The 22,352-nt window shown below is 44.1% G+C and overlaps 1 protein-coding gene across 1 annotated transcript in view; it reads left to right on the top strand.

The window, feature by feature from the left end:
• The first annotated feature begins 316 nt into the window (after positions 1 to 316).
• The window catches only part of arnt2 (aryl-hydrocarbon receptor nuclear translocator 2), a 92,286-nt gene continuing 70,250 nt past the window's right edge, over positions 317 to 22,352 (top strand). The window contains exons 1-5 of the mRNA XM_083662201.1: positions 317 to 551; positions 8,292 to 8,406; positions 14,207 to 14,254; positions 19,558 to 19,771; positions 20,722 to 20,935. Coding sequence (XP_083518327.1) covers positions 521 to 551; positions 8,292 to 8,406; positions 14,207 to 14,254; positions 19,558 to 19,771; positions 20,722 to 20,935 — 622 coding nt within the window. The 5' untranslated portion in view covers positions 317 to 520. The remainder of the gene's footprint in view (positions 552 to 8,291; positions 8,407 to 14,206; positions 14,255 to 19,557; positions 19,772 to 20,721; positions 20,936 to 22,352) is intronic.

The raw sequence follows: 22,352 nt of genomic DNA, 5'->3' as shown, positions 1-22,352 counted from the left end.
CACACACACACACACACACACACACACACACACACACACACACACACATCTATTATGTATATATATACATAAATATGTGTGTGTGGCCAAGTGCTACCACCAATGATAACCATTGATTAATCATAACATTACATTCATCACTGCACGTCTGTGCACCAGTCAGACGTATTAATTAATTCAAGTAGCCCTAAAATCTCGCGGTGCTACCATTCAGACATCTTGCATTTTCAATCTGGTCTGGGGAGGGATTTCCTCATTAAATAAGCAAAACTTGTGTCACTTTCAGTGCAGAAAACACACTTCTTTTATTGTGGGTTTTAAGTGGGATTACTTCCACTCGGTGTAAGCGGATGTGAGGTGGTTGGACCTCGCGCAGAGCAGCCTCGCGTGCCAGCCTTCCCCCCGCCGCCGTACACCACGGTCTCTCGCGCGGGGCTCTCTCTCTCTCTCGAGCCGTATTGTGCGTCATCTCCATCGCTGCTGCCGTTTTGTTGTTGTTTTTTTTCGTGGAGGAGGAAACATGGCAACTCCCGCCGCGGTCAACCCGTCCGGTAAGTAAGTCAGTCCACGGTGTTTTAGTGGGGAAGAAGCGGGTCGGGTTTAACGGTAATACAGCCAAATAAACTAGGTTTTGTTTAGCGGTCAGCCAGCGAGGGCTGAAGCCGCCGCCAGGCCGCCCAAGCCTGGCTCCTCCAGCATCCATCCCCCTTCCCCCCACTGAACCTACCAACCAACCGCCGCTCATAAACACTGCTATTCTGCACAGCACCGAGGCTAGCTAGCTCCATGTCCAAACCACTCGCTTGTTGTCTAACGACATTTCGTTTATTTTTGCATGGTTGTCGTGACGTGTACCGTACCCCCCAGTTCATTTCACTAAGCTAGCGTTGATGTCCCCGAGCCTCTCCGTTCCTCCCCGTGATACAAAAGGCTACTCCGCACGTCGTCGCCCTGGCTACAGCACATCAGATGCTATGGGGGTTATCTCCGTGTCGTACCATGTTAACGCTAACGGTTAGTAGGATTCATAACAGAGAGGCCAGCTGGCAGTGTCACTTATGTTATTTGTAGGTCGCAGCCGTCCCTCGCCTGTTGATTCGAGCGTAGGCTTGAGTCGTGCCGCTCTCCCGTTATGTGGAGAGAAGGATTCGCCAAACATGATGAAAAAATCTGGCATTTTAACATGTTCTTGCCTATCAGCAAAAGTGCATATTGAATAGAATATCACTTCGAATCTCTTACGAGTCCGTGTGAACCATTCTTCAATTCGGCATATATCCAATACACCAAAAACAACACTTGTTTCAATCAAATTAAACTTTTGACTATTGCTCCTCCAATACACTTCCACCAAGCGAGCAGCAGGGACCAATTACAAAAGTTTAGCTTTAGTGAAATAAAGTGCTGCATGGTCGTTTAAAAATACTAGAGCTCAGAAGAGTCATTCGGTAACGGTCTTGAGCAATTTTCTCTCGGGTACCCATGTTTGCTGATTATGCAAGGTGACAAGGTGACAGATTTTCGGAGTAGCCTATCTTCGCTCCCAGTCCCTAGTTCGGAGCTCGACCCAATTCCGTTGTGTTAGTGGTACTAGATATAGCGCAATGTGGTTTGTTGGCATGCACACCATTGGAGTGAAGAGTTGTACAGCAATTATACATGGTAATAACTATTACTATATAATAATAATCATTAATGCTCGTTGTTACCATCACTGAGTTAACTAGTTTAAAGTAACTTAGCTAATGTCACCACTGATTTGTCACATTGTCACTTTACTTACTAGTGTTACATAGATGTTGGTTTGAATTTGTAACGTTAACTGTTTGAAGTTACATTGAACTCCTAACATATTATTTTATACTTCCTGTATAGATGGTTTTCACCAGACCCCACAGCACTTCCTTTTTCTCAGCATTCGGCAAACTGCAGAAATATTCACTTGACATTGTTACTTTTGTTTTTGCCGCTCAGCTGTATAGACGGTTTTCACGGAATGGTCAGTCCTGCACTTGAATGTTTTTTTTTCTTTTATGTCCATAGCAAACACTGCAACAGGAAGTGAGCGGGGGTTCAATTTAGAATGTTTTTGTTGTCAAGTTAAAACCGTCTATAGGTGGCATAAAATTGCTATCCCTCAGCAAACAGTAGAAAGACAGTTACGACGACTGGGTAAAGTAAATAGCTACTGGCTTGAAACATGGCAGTTTGTATTTACACACTGCCCAAATGTAGTGTAGTGACTTTTTTTTGGAGGGAAAAATAACTTGTTAAAAAGATTATGTCCAAATTGTATGTGTGTGACGACGTGGTAAACTAATTAGTCTGTTTTTTCCTTTGAGCTTGGGAGACCTTCATATGAATACAGGTCAACCATTTTCTCTCTCCCGCTCTCCGTGTCACCTCATTGGCAATGCAAATGAGGTGGAAATAAATAAAGAATTTGCAGGTTATTAGCACCTTGGCTGCATACAGAGAGTCTTGCAACGAGGCGTTGGTTAGAATGAACAATCAACAAATGAGGAAAATATCTCTGCCAGATAATACAAGTCTCGAGAACAAGCAATCTGCCAGCCATTTGTGGATGAGAGCTCTTTACTGTATCTATTCTTGTATCCAAACCCTCCAGGCTTGCAACAGCCCTGTTTTTCCTGATTCTAGGATATGCGTTAATCCCCGTGTATGTTGTGCTTGTTGTAATGTAATGACCCAGAGACAGAAGATTTGAGGGAGCGTGCAGTAAGGGCTATGTGCAGCTTCTCTATCCGATGATGACACCCAGTTAGCATTAAGTCGATCCTAATGCTGCCCTGCTGCTGCTGCTGCTGTGGCCAGAGGAGGACAAAGTTAGCCTGCTGATCTGAGATCAGCGTTGGCCTCTCCCCTTGCATGGTAACACGGTCAGGTGTGATGACTCCGGACCAGCTGATCTGTGATCAGCGTTGCCCTCTCCCCTCGCATGGTAACACGGTCAGGTGCACTGACTCCGGACCAGCTGATCTGTGATCAGCGTTGCCCTCTCCCCTCGCATGGTAACACGGTCAGGTGCGATGACTCCGCACCAGCTGATCTGTGATCAGCGTTGGCCTCTCCCCTCGCATGGTAACACGGTCAGGTGTGATGACTCCGGACCAGCTGATCTGTAATCAGCGTTGCCCTCTCCCCTCGCATGGTAACACGGTCAGGTGCGATGACTCCGGACCAGCGACCCGGGGACCTGCTGAACGCTGTGTCACCGCAGGATTAAGTCAAGCTGGCCCAGATCCAATTGCTGTAAGAGCATGAAACATGGCAAGGGGGAATGATCTCATGAGGAGTGCGTGATTGCAGAACACAAAGATGATTTCAGCTATAAAACGTAGTAATATTGTCATCTTGTCAACGTCACGATACAAGTTCCAGTTAGCACAGCTCGCTTGTGGTGTAGTACGAATTAATCTTCATTTTGCAAGTGAGATTATTAAGGTGTAGTAGTGTAGGTCTGATACTATTAGATTACAGTAGAATGCATAGTGATGCATTGCTGATAGTATTATTCTTCGGCCACAGTCTTCTGTATGTAAAATAGTTTGTTGCAGTTGTGTTGGTCAATCGACTTCATTTATTTTGTCAGCCTCTGTTCTGTTTCAGAGATGGACCTCTCCTGAAGTAGCCTGATATCAGACTGAATTGTCAACTCGTTACACTCATTTCCACCGTCTAGTCTGAGATTGTACTACGTTTAAGTTATTTCTATGAGGGGATTTTCCACAGGTGAATTCCATTTTCCCTAACCAATCACCGGAGACCTGAATCTTACGTTAGTTACTCCAGTCGGGAGAACGTAAAACAACATCTCCCCTTTGAATAAATGCCTTCCAAACAGTGTGCTGTTCCGATTTCAAAGTATTGGTACTTTTAATCCATTTAAAACAGCCTTGTTATTAACGTTACTCCTCGGCGCACGTCCTATGGGCGCACTTGACAACGGCTTAGTCCCGCCCGTTGGGTTGTGTATTGACGCTGATTGGCCAATCGTTATTCCCCCTCTGCGCTGATTGGTGAATCGCTGGTAAAATGGGAGAAAAGGCGTTTTTCATATGACGATGTCAGAACCAGAAGCAGCCAAACTCAACTCCATGGAGTGGGTGGAATTTGGAAGGCCTATAGAGATCCAGCAGGCAACTTCTGAAGTAAAGCAGAGCAAAGTGTGTGTAGTGACATTTGACAATCATTATTTGTGACCGTGTTAGATTTGCCCCTGCAGTGTGTATATGTCGAAAGCATTTCACTTCTTTACAACAAACTGAATGACATTGATTGGTAGTGAGGTATTTGGAAAAGCAGTTAAAAGGGTCCTTTGCTTTTGGGAATTATAAGTGTGTGTGTGTGTGTGTAGGTGTGTGTGTAAGAGTGTGTGTGTGTGTAGGTGTGTGTGTGTGTGTGTGTGTGTGTGTGTGTGTGTGTGTGTGTGTGTGTGTGTGTGTGTGTGTGAGTGTGATGTCTTTTGGGGTCTTGAAACAGAATGGGTAATGACATGATGTCCTGAGGCAGTTTGACGGACTTGGCGCTTGGGGAAAAGACGTCTGTAAGAAAGAAAGGAGTGAAGTGAAGAGAAAGAAAGCCAGAAACAACCTTGTCTGCGGGAGTGAAGTGATTGAAAAGGAGAAAGTTCACTGCATTCCCAACGGTCTCACAACACTCTCTGATGAATGCAGTTTGACCTCGGGGCTTTTTAGTGACTGACTAAAAGATGTGGATGTGATTGAGCTGGTGGAGAAAACCAGGCATACGATTAACTGCCAGCGTTTCCCTCATTCAACCCAAGAAAGCCAGTCTCGACTCTTACATGCACTTCAAATCATGCACCACGTTTTTGGTATATTGGGATTATCCCATTGGTCAGGCTACCTGTTAAATGATGATAACATAGACCCCAAAATCATCCATATGTCCTTGATAGGTCATAACCCCTGGTGTTCCATCATGCAACCCTTTATTATCACTATCATGAGTGATAGTAGGCCATTAGAACTATCCAAAGTATGAAGACTAACCTTTTTAAGAAATACAATTTGTTGGGTTTTATTAGCCTATAGTCTGCACATTGATATTTAAAAATGAAATGTCAGGGTCTGAAATGACCAACTGCCGCCAAGCACCAAATACTAGTGATTTTTACAGATACAATTAATCACCTTGCTGGGAACTTTTTGAGATGTTAAAATTGGAATGTCTCAGTTTGATACAGTCTTTGATACAGACATACAGCCAAAGCCATGGTGAGTTTCAAAGCAGCACAAAATATCACTAGACTAGAAAAAGGTGCGAGCTGAAATCGTCAAATCCGGACACTCCTCTCTCTGAACGCGTATGCTGCTAGTTTTGCAGGGCTTTTCTTCTTCTGTGGTACCCGTAGCCCAAGCGGCTCATTGCTACTTTTTCTCTTATCAAAGACACTTTCATAAGATATTTGGACTTTTATCATGCACATATTAATATGAAACTTTACACATAGACGACTGGCAGATACCTGCAAATAAAAGCGACTTGCAGTAGGCACCTGACAATCAGCCTCTTGAATAGCCCGCAAAGAAGGAGGAAGTCCGTCACTTGCGTCCCCCAACTAAGCTGTCCGGGTTTGGCGAAATGTGTCCGTGACTCCGTGCATGACCATCATGGCGGTTCCATTAGCGTCTTCCTCAGATTAGCTTAGAGCCGTGTGTGTTTACTTGTACCCACTTCATGAATGAATGATTGAAGACTTGCTCTTTGCAAGGCCCTCCATTACACCGTGCATGTGGGTGTGTGTGTGTGTGCGTGTGTGTGCGTGCGTGCATGCATGTGTGTGTGTGGGTGTGTGTCCGTGCGTGCATGCGTGTGGGGGTGTGTGTGTGTGTGTTTCTGGAAGAGATGGCATGGTGGGGGGGGGGGGGGGGGGGGTGCACACACTGTATCAAATATTAACTGTGTTACTGGGTGCACTGGGCCATACCGGAGGGTTTGTTTGGCCTATCCATTGCATCTGGCTGAATGAGTGAGTGAGTGACTAGAGCGGAGAGATGGAGGGGGTAAAAACAGAGAGAGGCAAATAGAGTCAAGTTGTGCACAGGCGAGGAAGAGGAGAAGAGAGAGAGAGATAGAGAGGAAGACAGAGGCTGATTTGGCACGCAATATAATTCCTCTCAAACATAATGACTATGTTCCACAGCAGACCAGGTTGACATTGAATGAAAAACTCGCATCACATAATCTCTCTTTATACTTTATTGGGTTCATTACTGAGTAAAAGCTTACTGAAGGACTTGTGGAAAACTGCTTGTATGTAGGTCTAAAATATCGGATAGGATTTGGTATCTAGGCTGATTCTAACTAGAGCCACAGGCTACAGTGTTTTAGGCCTAGGCCTGTGTTGATTGATACAATACTCATGGACTATAGTGCTGACCTCACCTGACATCAGACTTGATAGGCTTAGGCTAGCTTTCAGAGTCAAAGGTCAACTAAAAACAATAAACTTTGGTGGATAAACGTTCAGCTTTTAATTTTTTTTAGAAGTATACTAGACTTCTCCAATGGAAACATAGTTCATATCTGTGGTATGATGTTTATATCTAGCGACCCCAATCTAATGGGCTAAGTGTAGCCTATGCTGTTTGGTAAAAAAACTGTGTTGGATTTGTACTCAAAAAGTGGTAGTTAGCTGCTAGGATTTGACCAATATGGATTTTGGACTGTTGATAGATCGGCTATTTTTGGAAGCTGAAGCTGCTAATAGCCAATGTTTTGTGCTAGTTGTACAATATCTTTAAATGTGACCATTTAAAGTGTTTTCCCCAGAATTGTATTCTCTTGTCAGGGTAGAATATGATCAAAATGTTAGAATAATCAGTTCAGGACCTTCAGGTTAGCGTCTTCCCATACAACCACTGTAATATTGATAATGTGGACGAGACGGACGATTGGCTGATCACCGTTTTTAAATGAAAGCGCAAATGGCCAATATTGGTGTAACCCAGGGTTTTCAAAGTCTGAGACTGTGGGCCTCCCCTCAGACAATGCTTGGAAACCGGCGCGCCCTCATGTTATTGGATCCCACAGACATTCAACAATTGACCCAAGATATCCTGATATTACTGTTTGACATACTTCACAGACAGTACACCAAATACATAAAAAAAAGTCTGTCTGAAGATATTTATTTGTTTCTGGCTCTGGAAAACTATTGTATCACTGAACTATCTATTTAACCAAATCACACACATTTACACAATTCTATGTGTGTTTAGGCTAATGTAAAAAAAAATTCACTTCCATTCACTGAGCCTCCCCTAGAAACAGTTTGGAGCCCCCCTCGAGAGGTAAGTGAAGGTAAAGGTAAAGTCCCAACGATTGTCACACACCTGAGTGTTGTGAAATTTGTTCTGCGCATTTGACCCATCCCCTGGGGGAGCGGTGAGCAGCAGCGTGCGCCGCGCTCACGAATCATTTGGTGATCTGACCCCCCAATTCCAACCCTTTGATGCTGAGTGCCAAGCAGGGAGGCAATGGGTCCCATTTTTATAGTCTTTGGTATGCCTCGGCCGGGGATCGAACTCACAGCCTCCCAGTCTCAGGGCGGACACTCAGACCACAAGGCCACTGAGCTGGTCCGCCTCCCTCTTTGAAAACCTCTGGTCTAATCCTAATATCTGCATTCATATGCAGTGTTTCCCGTAGAAAAATGTTCAGGCCTGGAGGGATTTCGAAACGTACCCCGACCGCAATGGTGGGGGCCCTCGCTGGCGACGCTAAACTTTTAGATAACCTGTTCACATCTATGTTCACAATGGCATCCCAAGTATCATCATACTATTATGGGATGTGATGTGAACAGTTGTATTATGGGATGTGCGTTTCCCAGTCATGACACACGTTGACACGTTTTGGAACAGCGCCGCACGCTGGCACGATGCTCCTAAAAGCAAAATGCTTATTGTTTTGAATGATTTGGCATCTTTTATTACTGTCAACACTGTCAACACCAGTATTGTTGTATTGTAATAATATGCCATAAAGGTTTATTTAAATTTTGGGGAGAGCAGGAAAAAAAAATCGTAACAATGTGGCGGGCCCGCCAGGCCTGTAGAATGGTAGGGGAAACACTGAATTATGTCTATGTCGAGATGGGTGTATTCATGTTTAAATGCTTCGATCACATGGTAGCATACTAACTGTCTGTTGCCCTGCTGAAGTTTTAGCATCATATTACTCCTGTGTGTAGGCTGCTGCATGCCCTGACACTGACATGCTGTTACTGTCGTGTCTTCCAGAGATGGGCAGTGAGTTGCCGGGGACGGTAGCGATGCCCGGGGCAGTCGGGGCAGGCCAGGTGAGGATGGGTGGACCCATGTCAGGCCGAGGGGGCAAGAGGCGGTCAGCAGCAGGGTGAGTATCCCCCGTGTGCGTGGAAGTTCATCATCACCACTAAATAATCTTTAATCTATGCCAGGGGTTCAAATCATGTTCATGTCTGAAGGGTCTGAAAATAACAGACAATAACCAGATGCCGGTAAAAAAATGTGTCTTAATGAATTGCAGATACTGTTACGGACCCCCATTTGATAACATTTATTCCCAGGGACTCATATGGGAAGATTTTCTGTTGTTGATTCAGTATTGGATTATTAATTACAATATGATTACATAGTAATTCTTGCACAATTTCTAAATGTTCGTATAATAATTTCTGAATTGAATTGAAAATCAACCTATTCCTCAGTTTGCTGGGGATCACCTGGGACCCACTCAAGCACCCTGCATGTCCCTGGGCCACAGTTTGAGAACTGGTGTGTGACTGTATAGAAGATGAAGCACTAAGACTTGAGATATCTGTCAACGATGCTGCAGCATGGTAGCAGGCCCTTCAAAGTGTCGCTGTAGCTACGTCGTAGGTCTTTGCAGTTCCACCGTAGCTCGTGTGCACCTCTCCAAAACTGTGTGTAGGGCGACACAAACACCGCAACAACTGTGATTGGCTCGCATTGTCGCAGAGATTACCTGAGGAGGCTTCCCATATTCATTTGTAGGACACCTCATCTTCAATTGATACCGATATCAATATACGGTAAATATCATATATAAAATATCCAAGAAAATGGGTTTCAGAGAATGCTATAGGCTTTCAAAGTGGGAGGCGGGCCTCTCCAGGGGGGCTCCAAGCAGTTTCAGGCCAGACTCAGTGAATGGGTGAGTTTAGCTCAGGAGGTAGAGTTGTCGCCTGAACAGTGGGGTTCCTGGGAGGCTCCCGGTTCAAAGCTGGCTCCTCCCAGTATAGGGCTTTCACACCGGCAGAGCTCCGTGCCGGTTCCGGTTCCCAAACCCTAATTTGAACCGGCCGGCGCGTTCAGAGCGAAAAAATAATTGGTTCGGAACCTGAAAAGTTGGTTCTCAGCGGAACCAAAAAATAGTTGGTTTTTCCTTGGGAACCATGACATCATCAGTGGGCATGTCTCATTCTAGGCTGTGAAAACAAGCAGGAAGGCAGTGACAACATGGAGAAAAATAATTTCCAGTGGTCTCCTGAGGAAACCAAATGTTTAGTGGCGATTTGGGCATCTACCGAATCTCAAGAAAAGCTAGAAAGCAGTACAAGAAAGATCAAGTCGTATGCCGAACTTGCGGAAGAGATGGCCAAGGCTGGGTTCACTCGAAGGCCAGACCAAATAATTAATAAACTTAAAAAACTGAAGAAGGACTACCGACTAATGTCCTCCCACTTTGGTTCCGCTTAAACTGGTGTGAACACGGGCTGGTTCGCCAGAAAGCACCAAGGTTCTGAGACTCCAGAACGGAGCGCAGAGCCAGAACCAGAACCGTCTCTGTCTGAAAGCGGTCAGAGGTAGTGTGTCGAAGTGTCCTTGAGCAAGACACTGAACCCCTAACTGGTCCTGACGAGCAGTTGGCACCTTGCATGGCTGCAGACGCCGAATGGGAGTGTGAATGTGAGGTATTCATGTAAAAGCGTTTTGGTCTAGTCGATAGACTACCGTAAATTCCGGACTATAAGCCGCACCTTTTTTCCCGTTTTTTGGCCTTTTTTGGTCCCTGCGGCTTATATAACGGTGCGGCTTATCTATGGATTTTTTAAAAAAAAAAAAAAAAAAAAAAACTCTCTTTTTTAGCACTCTTTCTAACTATAAATCCACTTCTGTTTTAATTTCCTCTCTTGCCCTCTTTTCACCACACTGTATGACACTGTATGACACTGTGTGCACTGTAAATAACAACACAGGTGGTGTTGTGTTATGTTGTTTTGTTGAAATGTTAATAAATGGGAGCTTCCTCAAACAGCCATCTCTTTCCCGACAATCCCCTCTGTGCATGAACCCTTACATATGGTAATTAAACATTAAAACAAAAAAAAAACAAAAAAAAACAAAAAAAAAATACCATTAAAACACCCGCGGCTTATAGTCCGGTGCGGCTTATATAAGAAAAAAATAGTCAACTTTGCAGGTGCGGCTTATACACCGGTGCGGCTTATAGTCCGGAATTTACGGTATATAAAATGTGCTCGATAAATACACTCCATTTATCATTTACCATTGCATGCTTAAATCAGCAAATTTTATTTTATCGGGAAATTCCTTTGCTATCCGCAGTGGAAGAGGTCCTGGGACACTTGGTTTGGTACATAGTGGTACTTGGTGTGAAAAGTTTAAGAACCCCTGTCCTGATCTATGGGATAACATTAATCATGATCCCATAGGCATTCAGCAATCGTTTTTAGACATTTTTGCTATAATAATATAACGATAATGCTAAAGGTTACATATTGCATCTTTAAGCTCCTTTTCCCAAGCTTTGTCTAGGGGGAGGCCCAGTGTCTCAGACTTTGAAAACCCCTGCTGTACACTATAGACTTCTGTTATTATTACTTAGAATGTACACTATTACTTCTTCTGTTATATTTGCATAGCTATAATAACTATTCATGCTGGAAATGCACGCCACTGCAGTCTAGCATTTCAGTGGTCTATCTATGCACAGCATCACCAACAACGCAGAACTGTAACTGCTGGGCACTGCCGCAGACGACACCTACGCCCCCCTGCTGTCGCCATAGCTACAGCTACGACTTGGCCTTTTAACGCCCTGAGGGACCTTTCAGCTATGATTGAGTAGAATCATTTAATTTGTCCTGTGTGCGGTCAACAAAACAATCAGCCGTGGCAAACAGAAATGCCCCGTAGAGTCACAACAAATATTGAACTTGAAAGCTGAACGATGCTGAACAAGGAGGCTCCACCACCACATCCCAATGGCAGGTATTTTATACACACTGGAAAGAGCACCGAGAAAAGAATTAATTGGAAAAAAGGGGGTGTGGTTTGGGGTTGCTCTGCATGAGTTCAGTACCATGTAAATCTAATCCTCCATACACAGGCATTAAGCCTACACAAACATGAATAAATAATACAGGCCTTCATCCAGGCAATATGGCAAATAAACATGGCACACAGGCAGGCAAGAGGGACATGTCTTGTCTATCCAGTGTTACGTTATTTATTTAACCGTGTGTGTGTGTGTGTGTGTGTGTGTGTAGCGAGATGAGCTAGGGTCTAGTTGAGTAAGAGGATCCCAAGACAACAACAGACAGACATACACACACACACACACACACACAGTAATGCTCACCAGCGCTCACTCATACAGACACAGACCGCCTTGCTCCCATGGTGCGTGAAGCCGTCAGGTAAATCATGCATACAAACTCAATGCTGACAAGACAGCCTTGGGCTGGGGGGGTTGAGTGGGTGGAGTGTGTGTGTGGGGGTGGGGGCGGTGTAGTACAGTCAGAGATGAGGGGGTTGAGTGGGTGGTGTGTGTGTGTGTGGGGGGGGGGGGGGGGGGGGGGCGGTGTAGTACAGTCAGAGATGACAGAATACAAGAGTCACGGCTTTCCTTTGGCCTTAGTGTTGTTGCTACAGTGGAGAGAGAGGGCAAGATAGATAGATAGATAGAGCGACCATTTTGCTTTATTCATGTTTAACGCTATCTATGATTACTTAGAGCTACCACTCAATCTATAGAGAGGCCAAAGTGACCGCCTACTTCCTGCGTCAGCACTCTGCCAGAGATTTTCATCCGCCATTTATTTTCCCAAAGACAGTTTGTGAAATGCGTATAAAAATAGTTGTACTTGTTCAAACCAAACGGTACAGATATATTTAGAAACAGGAGAGGAGAGATCGCATAACATTTCACTCGGACGGAAACGTAAAAAAAAATGCGGGTTTAAAGAAAATATTTTTTCGATGTTGTGTTTTTCAGTTTTGGTCCGAGTGAAATGTCTCTCCCGATTATAGCGTTAGCTGAACCGTTTGGTTTGAACCAGTAAAACTATTTTTATAAGCATTTTACCAAATGTCTACGGGAAAATAAACAGCGGGTGAAAATCTCTGGTACAGTGCTGATCGAAGCAGGAAGTGACGTTCCACTTTGGCTCTCTCTACACAATGAGACTCCCTCTCTCCCTCTCCATATGTCATAGTGTGAATATCACAGTAATCACTACTCTGTGTCCGGGCAGATGGAAGGAGATGAAGAAACACTGTGGCGCAGGCTGCCAAGACCCCTGAGTCATGATTTAGCTAGATCAACACACACAGTGGACTCACTCTGCGATGTGTGGAAACCCCATCGGACAATTATTTGTCACGACAGCATCCAAGCGCTTTATGCAATTGTAATTGTGTAATTTGTTGGGTTTGGCTGCCGGAGCGCTGCGTTTGTCACTAAGTGTTTCATTTGATTTCCTTTTGTTGAACACACATATATATTATATATATATATATATATATATATATATATATATATATATATATATATACACAACAGCACTGTTTGTAATGATACTGATGTTTTGAGGGTTACAGAAGGTGAATAAGGGGAGGATGTGTCATGGTAGCAGTACTAGCAGGTGGTGAGCGGCTTCATAATAGCAATTATACAAGATGGTTTGTCTGAACATGGCTCTTTCCATGTTTTAATTATAGCACTCTGTCTCTACATGTGGATATTGTATATTGCTGGTCGTATAAAAGTCGTAGTCGTATAAAAGGGGGAAAACGCCTGGATGATTTGAGGACACATTTGCACGCACTGTAATCTTGTTCTCATTACATTCATTGTGTTGTTGACACATTCATAAATAACATGCTAGTCTCTCTCTCCCCAGACTCAAATATTATGTTGAATCGCTGCTCTCCGCATACTACATAAATGAGTCTGTGCCACTTTACAGCCCCTGCTGGTTTTTGAAGGTGGATTGAATTTGAATGAGTGACAGGTCGTAGCACCGATGAGAGAGCGGTTTGAAAAATGGGCTGCGCCTCCCGTGTCGTCTGATCGCAAAGTCCTTACTGATTGGAGAGGACTGAATCCCTCACTGGCCAATCACTGACCAAGTGAGCGGTTCCCTCCCATAACCAACCGGCTGGGGGGGGAAGCGTCCCAGACCCAGAGAGAGCTCTGCAGCATGCAGTAACGTAGTGTATCAGCGTAAGAACTCTCATGGGTCTGACTGGCGTTGAGACTAATAACATGCTATCAGGCAACCTTGGCTTGTATTGTCTCAAAATACTGCAATACCAAATAATGGCAAAAGAAATTAATCATCGGAGCCAATTTACATTTCCCTTCTCCATCTGGTACATGCCTTACGTCAGTACATGCCTGCTCCTAAATGGATTGTCTCAGATGTAGTGAAGATCGCCATTTCATGCATCATCATGACACCATAGCTAAGAATCGGATTACAGATGGTGGATTTCAGACCTAGGCAATGTTGTGACGCACCAGTTTGATTCCAGTGCATTTGGAAGTCAGCCAGAGCAAAGAAACGGCTCGTTACTTGTGCCAGTGGTGATGTGTTGACATGAAAGCATCAGCACTGTAGCGAGGAACAACCCACTGACTCACTGCATGTGTGTATATATATATTTTTTTATGTTTCTTATGTTCTGCAGCACAAACAAATGGGGAAGAGCTCTGAAAAGTGCAGTGCACCACAGATTTACTTTCTCAGCCCAAACTGATGTCTACACAGATAGATCAGTGTGTGGATTACATGATTGTTTTCACCAAACACAAGACAACTTAGCCATGAGGGAATCCAAGCTGCATGCAGGGCCAGCGCATAGTCTGACATACTAACAGCCATTCCACGTGTTTCCTTTCTCAGAATGGAGTTTGATGACGAGGACGGAGAAGGACCTAGCAAATTTTCAAGGTGAGAAAATGGAAAGGAGATGACAACAGCTCTGTGTAAAAGAATGATTTGTTTTAGAACTAGTTCACAAGAGACCACACAGTTCCTTTTTCAGGGTATCTGCAGGTCCTTCAAATGTCTGAAAAGAAATCCTCTTATCTTAAGGCCTTGAATTGTACTCGAAAATTGAGATTCATGTAGAACCAGGTTTGCACCGACGTGCATCCGCGTTACTAAGCACAACTGGACTTCATGTCCCTAAACTACTGATTCATTTCCTGTTGTCCCTTTTCTCTTCCTGCCCATGTATTTCCTCAGAACTTTCATTAGTTCATTTCATTAGAAACCAAAGCTTCTGGCTTTGGTGTTAAATTCAATTCCAAGTTGCATCAAATAGGTCTTGATCAGGCTTAAAATGTGTCTTTTGGAAACCTGCAGATTCCCTGTGTTTGTGACATTGACTGTTGGATGACTACTTCATGATTCAGTCATTTTCAGTCACTTTTTATTGATTCACCCCATCACAAATGCACTGCACCTACAACCCATTATTATATTTACAGTGTTTTTACTCACTATTTTCTGTATTCCTTTCACACTTTTTTTTTTTTTACACTCTCTCTCGCTCTCTCGCATCTCGAGCGTCCTCTCACATTTTGTAGACCTCAACTTGTTTTTCTTTTCTTTTCACATTGAATAGTAGCGGGTGTAAATCCATTATGTCCTGAGATGAGAACAGAGTCAGACACTGGGTTTATTTCTATAAATTTGAGCAGTGGCAGTGCAAAGGAGGCGCTGCTGCTCTCTGCTGAAGACAGGAGGAACTGCAGCACCATAAACCACATTCCTATTCATGGAATAATAGAGCAGTGCTCATTCATAAACTCCTACTTTACAAAAAAGCACAAATATTTGGAAACGTTTTGGACCTGCAGCATCATGTCAAGACAAAGTGAACAACATGCTTAATAATTGATAGAGATATTGGCATACCAAGGCAAAATGTAAGATCTCCGTGGTCACAGGGGGAGCTCCACATCCCTGCTTTGAAATAGAGTAGCACTATACCCTGGAACCATGTTGTCCCTATATCAGAGAACATGCACTACTCTCCTGTAGCCAGATATACTATACGCAACTTGACACTATCCAGCATCAATCATTGTCAGTAGAAGCCCCGGGAGGCTGTCAGACTTCTCTGGTTTCTCACTTTTGTTCAGAGTTGTTCTTGTTCATACATTCTTAAATTAAGTGCTATTTCCCTTTTACGTACCCTGTACACGACTTTAAATGCATTTAGATTATTTTATTTTTTTCAATATTTTATTTTTCAATTTTCAGAACAAACAAAAGCAAAACAAACTCAGACACAAACATATACGAAGAAAAACAAACACATACCAACATTACAATATGATGCTGCCAGTCGCATAAGGCGCTTAAGTGCTTGTACATCAAATCCTGTGAAGGAGGTTAGCGGGACGAGTTATTCATTGTTTCCAACCTCATCAAAGTAGGCCAGGAACGGCTCCCAAATAATTGAGAACTTCCTAAGTGAGTTGGTCCTCAGGAACCTGAGTCTCTCCATACGCACAACCGAAACCATGTCCCGCCAGCCACACCCGAAAAGAAGGTGTAGAGGGGGACTTCCACTCTTTCAAAATGAGTCTCTTTGCGACCGTCGTCCCCTGCGTCAGAGATTGCTGCACAGCCGTAGGGAGGAGCAGAGAGGATTCAGACATTTTGATTATTTTTAACTAGTGTGCCTTTCATTCAGACGAGGACCGAAAACGTGGCCTTTTTCTCACTACACCCATCGCGCTAGCCATTATGCAGCCTGCTTTTCCCCACTTTGAGTTCCCTCCATGTTGTTATCATCACACCTTCAACCATCTACTCTCATGCATTAGTGTGGACCATCGTATGTGAGGGATATATGGGTAGTGGTGCTGCAACATAATGCATTTCCTCTATACACAGTATATATACTGTGTGACAACACACAGTATATATACTGTGTGTTACATCGTCTCTCCTCTCTGGTCTGCAGGTATGATGATGATCAGGTTCCTGGTGATGATATTAAGGAGAGATATGCCAGGTAGGCCTAGCCAGCAGGGGTCATAGAGGATTCCCATTGGCTCAGGGACCTTTGTGCTCAGCATCAGCAGACTGTGCACCTGTGCACAGTTTACACCGGTTCTAAAGTTTGCAAAAATACAAAAAAAATGAGGACAAGGTTAGGGTTAGACTAGTCTGACTGGGTTGAAGCAGCATGGTGGACTTTGCTCTCCCATTGGTGCCGACCATTTCAGTCGGTGCCGGATGGAAATCCCATTCCGCTCCCTGCAAGCTCTGCAATTGGTTCCTTCCGACCCGCTCTGACTGCGGCTGCGACCATATTTGGATTTCCTTTCCACGCCCCCCCCCCCCCCCCCCCCCCCCCGTGTCGAATCTGTATGCCTCCGCCGCTGTACGTGTGGAATCTGCCGACCTGAAATGCCTGCGCCGCTGCCTTTGAAACAATAACAACAGCAGCGCTAGTCGCTAGCTCGTTGCTACACGCTGAAAACGATTGATGTGGATTATGCAATGAAGCAGCCTGTATGGTATGTTCGCTGGATGGCTGTAAACAGCCTTTTTCGCCCCTCTAGTCCACAGTGAAAGCCTTCCCCAGCCAGACTCTCCCAGCCCCTTTGCTGGGAGAGTCTGGCAAGCGAGACTCGGGTTAGACCAATATATTGGGCTGATGGGGGTGCTTTCTAAACATGATATCAGCGAGTCACTGTTGTACATCTCCAATATAATGGAGGTTCCTCCCTCCCTGACCACAACTAAATCTTTTTTGTTATCATTATTATCATTTTGTTTATATCAGATGTCTGACCAGAGGAATCTTTCAAGGGTGATTTGGGAGGATTACTCAACAGTCTGTAAATAAACCCTGCAGTGAAAACTGTCCCACGCTGCCTTAAGGAACAATTTCAATGACCCCATGATGGTATAAAGGCTGTTTCAGAGGCTTTCTGAAGACAATACAATTCTGGGAGAAACACACAAATGATCATTCATTGTTCAATCCAAAAATATTAGCATCAGCCTTCAAAAACCCTTACTGGTTGGATCCTGGGTGGGATCTGAACGCATTTCAGTCTCCAATCAATGTGTACTTTTGTATACTGTATTAATAAGGCATAGGGTAACTTTCTGACTTGGTCCAAGACCAAGAAATAACCAGTGCTTTGCACAGAGGCAAATACAGTATAGAGTACTGGACATATTATAGTCTCATAGCCTCTAATGTCCTTTGCTTAGCCTAACCTCCCATTGCCTTTGTCATTCAAAGGAAAATCCACTTTGTTTCACAACAGAGAACTTGCTTGCTTGTCATATAAGCAAATATATTTTTACAACGTCAGAGGAAAAGTCCAACTCGGAGAAACGGAGCTCAGCATAAAACACCCGGCGAGTAGTACTGTACGTTTATGCATAATAGGTGTTTTGCCATGAGCAGATGACAAGCACAATGTATCCTATTCAGCTGTTTTGCATCAGTGTTTCCACTAAAATGTTCTACCCCACAATTCCAGAGTCCAGAGGTAAATATATATTGCCACTAGGGATGTAACGATAACTGGTTTGAATGATAACCATGATAAAATTCCTTAGGATAACCGTACCGTTTCAAATTTTCATTATCATTAAAACCATGGTACCATGATTACCGTGTTACCATGGTTACAGTGCTTTGAAAAACATGGTAAATACTGTCCATCATCAACCAAACTTGGCAACAGTCTCCCAGATGCAAACGCGCAGCCTTGGAGAAAGGATTTCAGTGAGTGTATCAATCTTTTTTGGGTCAGAGTTTTCAATATAAAACATGGTGAAATTATTTCTGTGCAGTGTATTAGTACTTTTTGAACATTAATATATATTGCCACTAGGGATGTAACGATAACCGGTTTGAATGATAACCGTGATAAAATTCCTTACGATAACCGTACCGTTTCAAATTTTCATTATCATTAAAACCGTGGTACCACAACCGTGGTAGTGCTTTGAAAAACATGGTAAATACTGTCCATCATCAACCAAACTTGGCAACCCGTCTCCCAGATGCAAACGCGCAGCCTTGGAGAAATTATTTCAGTGAGTGTATCAATCCTTTTTGGGTCTGAGTTTTCAATATAAAACACAGTGAAAGTATTTCTGTGCAGTGTATTAGTACTTTTTGAACATTTTCAGCACATTTTAACAAATGTACTGATAACTGTGATAATTTTTGGTCACTATAATCGCGATATGAAATTTTCATATCGTTCCATCTCTAATAGAGAGCCGCAGGGATGACGTATTTTTGTAGTCAGAACGCGGAAGTCCCGGACTTCCTGGTTCTTCACTGTTTCTGTCTATGGGATTTTTGAATGGGTTTTTGCCGCGATGCTTCAAATACGGTCTCTGGGCAACGCAAGATTAATCAAACGCGAACCAGAGTTCAGTCGGATAATCTTCACACATGAGGACCACTTTCATGAGTTTTGTAGCGTAAATGCGAGCCCTAGAAGTAAAAAGCTCGAGCTAAGCTAATCCAGAACTGCACACTGTCGCATAGGCTTCCACGTCACGTCAGCACTCAACCTGGACTGTTGTTGATGTGTGCACTGATTACCCCGGGCTGAACAGGGCTGAACCAGGTGAGGGAAAGAGAATTTCCATTCGTCCTTTGAAGTGGTGACGTTATTGACGTATATATCCCCATCGACTCAACAGTGTAGTCTCATTTAGCCATTTGCTAGCTAGCCGCCCAGTTAACGGCACGTAAAAGCTTCAAAACTCATAAAAGTGGTCCTCGTGTGTGAAGATGATATTACTAAACACTGGTTCGCGTTTGATTAAGCCAGCGTTGCCCAGACAGATTATTAGAAGAATCGCGCCAAAAACCCATTCAAAACTCCCATAGGCGAAAACAGTGAAGAACCAGGACTGTTAGCATCGATGATTTCCGGACTCGTTCCTGCGGCTCTCTATTGCCACTCATTATAAGGGAGTTGTATCGACAGAAGCAGTCTTGTTGTGTCTGAATTATAATATGGGAAACAAGATTGTAGTCTGTTTGATGGCAATGCTTGAATGAAATTGTCAAAGCCCATTGTAAAGCAAATCCAGATGATTGGAGAAGCATCGTAATGATCCACGATCAGACACAACAAAAATCCATGTCTCAGCTTCCATTCATTCTAGCATGGCTGCCTCCTGCCTTGCGGTTGGTTCCCAAAGTGTCGAGCCTCTCCAGGGGTCTAATTCCTCTTCTCTCTGTTTAGAGAGAACCACAGCGAGATCGAGCGACGCCGGCGCAACAAGATGACGCAGTACATCACCGAGCTGTCCGACATGGTTCCTACCTGCAGCGCCCTGGCCCGGAAGCCCGACAAGCTGACCATCTTGCGTATGGCTGTCTCCCATATGAAGTCCATGAGGGGTACCGGCAACACGTCCACTGATGGGGCGTACAAGCCTTCTTTCCTCACCGAACAGGTACACTGTACTGTCAGAGACCCAGCTACAGTGTCACAGATCACATTCGCAAAAGAGATCTTGTATCTCAAATGTCTTATCTGGTTAAATAAAGGTAAAAAAAAAAAAAGTATATTGTCTCCCATAGCTTTGGCATGGTGAACGCAATATATAGTAACATTATGTCATCACACTGTCCGGTCTGACCGTCAAGCCCGACCTGAGTGCTCACATTGTACGTGTAAAATCTCACTAATATAATAGGGTGACCCTATTATATTAACTCAGTCTCTGCACTAGTCTCCTCCTACAGTCATCATGAGCGCCGTTGCACCCACTCTCGCTATGCAGCGAAAGCACCAAGCAGTGTTCAGTGAGATGCATCCATCCATCTACTGTACAAATTTGGACCAAAGTGAAACAGCAGACTCACCTGCCAAATGATGTTCTGACTGCAAGAGCAAACAATAGTTATCAGCTAATAGGCAGACCAGTCAGACAGGTCTTTTTATAAATACTGCACAGAGCCTGTGTGTGTGTTAGGGGTGGGACTCCCGAGGCACCTCAAAATTACATTCTGAATGATTGAGAAGGCTACAATGTGATGATAAAATTAATTATTAAATTATTAAAATGATTAATGCATAATTCTTTTTGATTTATATACACAATTTATTACACAATTGTGTTATATACACAACGTGCTACTTTTAAAACATAGCGTGTTTATAATGATCCATAATTAAAATAAACAGATGAATTAAGGCTCCGGTTTCAAGTACTTCTGAAGTGCTTACCCAAACTTAATATTTTTCCGTTTCATAATTTTGTGACTGTAAATCCGTGAGAAGAACACTTCAATTTCACTTGCTAGCATAATCATCCAGTTGCTCAACAAAAGCTGTCAAATCAATAGCACGAGCCAGGCAAATCATTCAGATATTCTTTTATGCATCCTCTACCTGCTGTAGGAGCTGAAGCATTTGATCCTGGAGGCGGCCGATGGCTTCCTGTTTGTGGTTGCCGCGGAGACGGGCCGGGTGATCTACGTGTCGGACTCGGTGACCCCGGTGCTGAACCACCCCCAGCAAGAGTGGTTCGGCAGCACCCTGTACGAGCAGGTCCACCCTGACGACGTCGACAAGCTGAGGGAGCAGCTCAGCACCTCAGAAAACTCCATGACAGGTACAGGAATGTCGCCAATTTCGTCCCAGGAATGGGAAATATTCATTCACTTTTTCCACGTTCACATTGTCCTGCTTTTATCATAGAGAAATCGTTGCCTCAACCACATTTTGTTGTGATAGCGATAAATGGCTTTGTTTCTATGAAGACTCAGTGGAGTATCAGCCACTAAGCAGTACTTATCCAACTTACTCCGTAAGTTTGTTGTGATTCATTGGTCCAGGTCATGTGATCTCTGCCTATAAAGGTCTCATTATGCTTTCCGCATCAGCGAGGAACGCGAGTGTCCGCGCGGAAAAGTGACGTCAAATCAGCAGACACGCCCCTCTGCAAGGCTCCGTGCGGACCGTTTTCGAGCGGCCGTGCGCACGCCGAAATTTGTAACTACGCGGACGCGGACGGGCGGACAAAGTGGAATTTTCAAGACTCGCGCTCAATTCCGCCTGCAGAAACCCACACAGAGTATACAAGCTCCACACGTTTCCTCGTCGGATTCCGTGTCTCTCATTTCCGTGCGGCCGGCCAAAGCGTCAAGCATAATCCAGGCTTAATAAGCCAGTGCAGTTACTTTTTTCCTCTTAACTGCCAGTGCAGTTACCAGCCTGACTAGCCTCTACCTCTAGGGGGTCGTTACCAACGGCTGCCGTCCAAAATGCCTCAACCAATCAGAGCAACGAAACGTGTGACACAGCGCAGAGTGACTGTAACATGTCAACAGACTAACGTTACTGATCAGCTGGTTTCCAAACCGCCATGAGATCAGCTGTTACAGCGAGCCGGTAATTATCAGGAAATAAACCCTGATAGGGTGATGCAGGACGCGCTGACATGAAGCAGGCGTTAAATTGACCGGACTTCTTTCTCTGGATTGATGACTGGAGGATGTAGTCAGAACAGTGTCCATAGCAACGGTCTGCTGGCAGCGGTTTGCTATACAGAATAACAGACGTAGAATGCTGTGATTGACCAATCAGATGAGTATTAAACAAAGCCGTGTAATAAAGGGGTTGTGATTGGCTCGGCGGTTCCTATGGAATTATTTACCTATCATAATGCAAGAGGGGGTTCAAGACATTTGAGAGCATGATTTATCAATTTCACGTCCAGATTTTGGAACCTTGGACTCAAAAAGCCCCCGCGTGTGCTCAGATTTACTCTGCTTGTCCTCAAACTATACGCTCGCGCTCAAAACTTTTCTTTATGGACAGATTTCATGCACTCCCATTCAAATATCCCCTGCTCACGCTTAGATATTCTCTGCTTGTGCTCAAACTCTGTGCTTCCATTCAAATGTCTCCCCTCTCCATTCAAACTGAGTGTGCTCTCTCTTGGAATTTCTCCTCTTGGATCTTTTGTCTGCGCTCAGATTTTCGGTGACACAACCCTATCAGAAATCTACAACCAATAGAATGCCAGG

The sequence above is a fragment of the Poromitra crassiceps genome, assembly GCF_964638095.1.
Source record: "Poromitra crassiceps genome assembly, chromosome: 28".
Lineage (NCBI taxonomy): Eukaryota > Metazoa > Chordata > Actinopteri > Beryciformes > Melamphaidae > Poromitra > Poromitra crassiceps.
The sequence above is the reverse complement of the archived record's forward strand: the minus strand, read 5'-3'. Positions and strand labels throughout refer to the sequence as shown.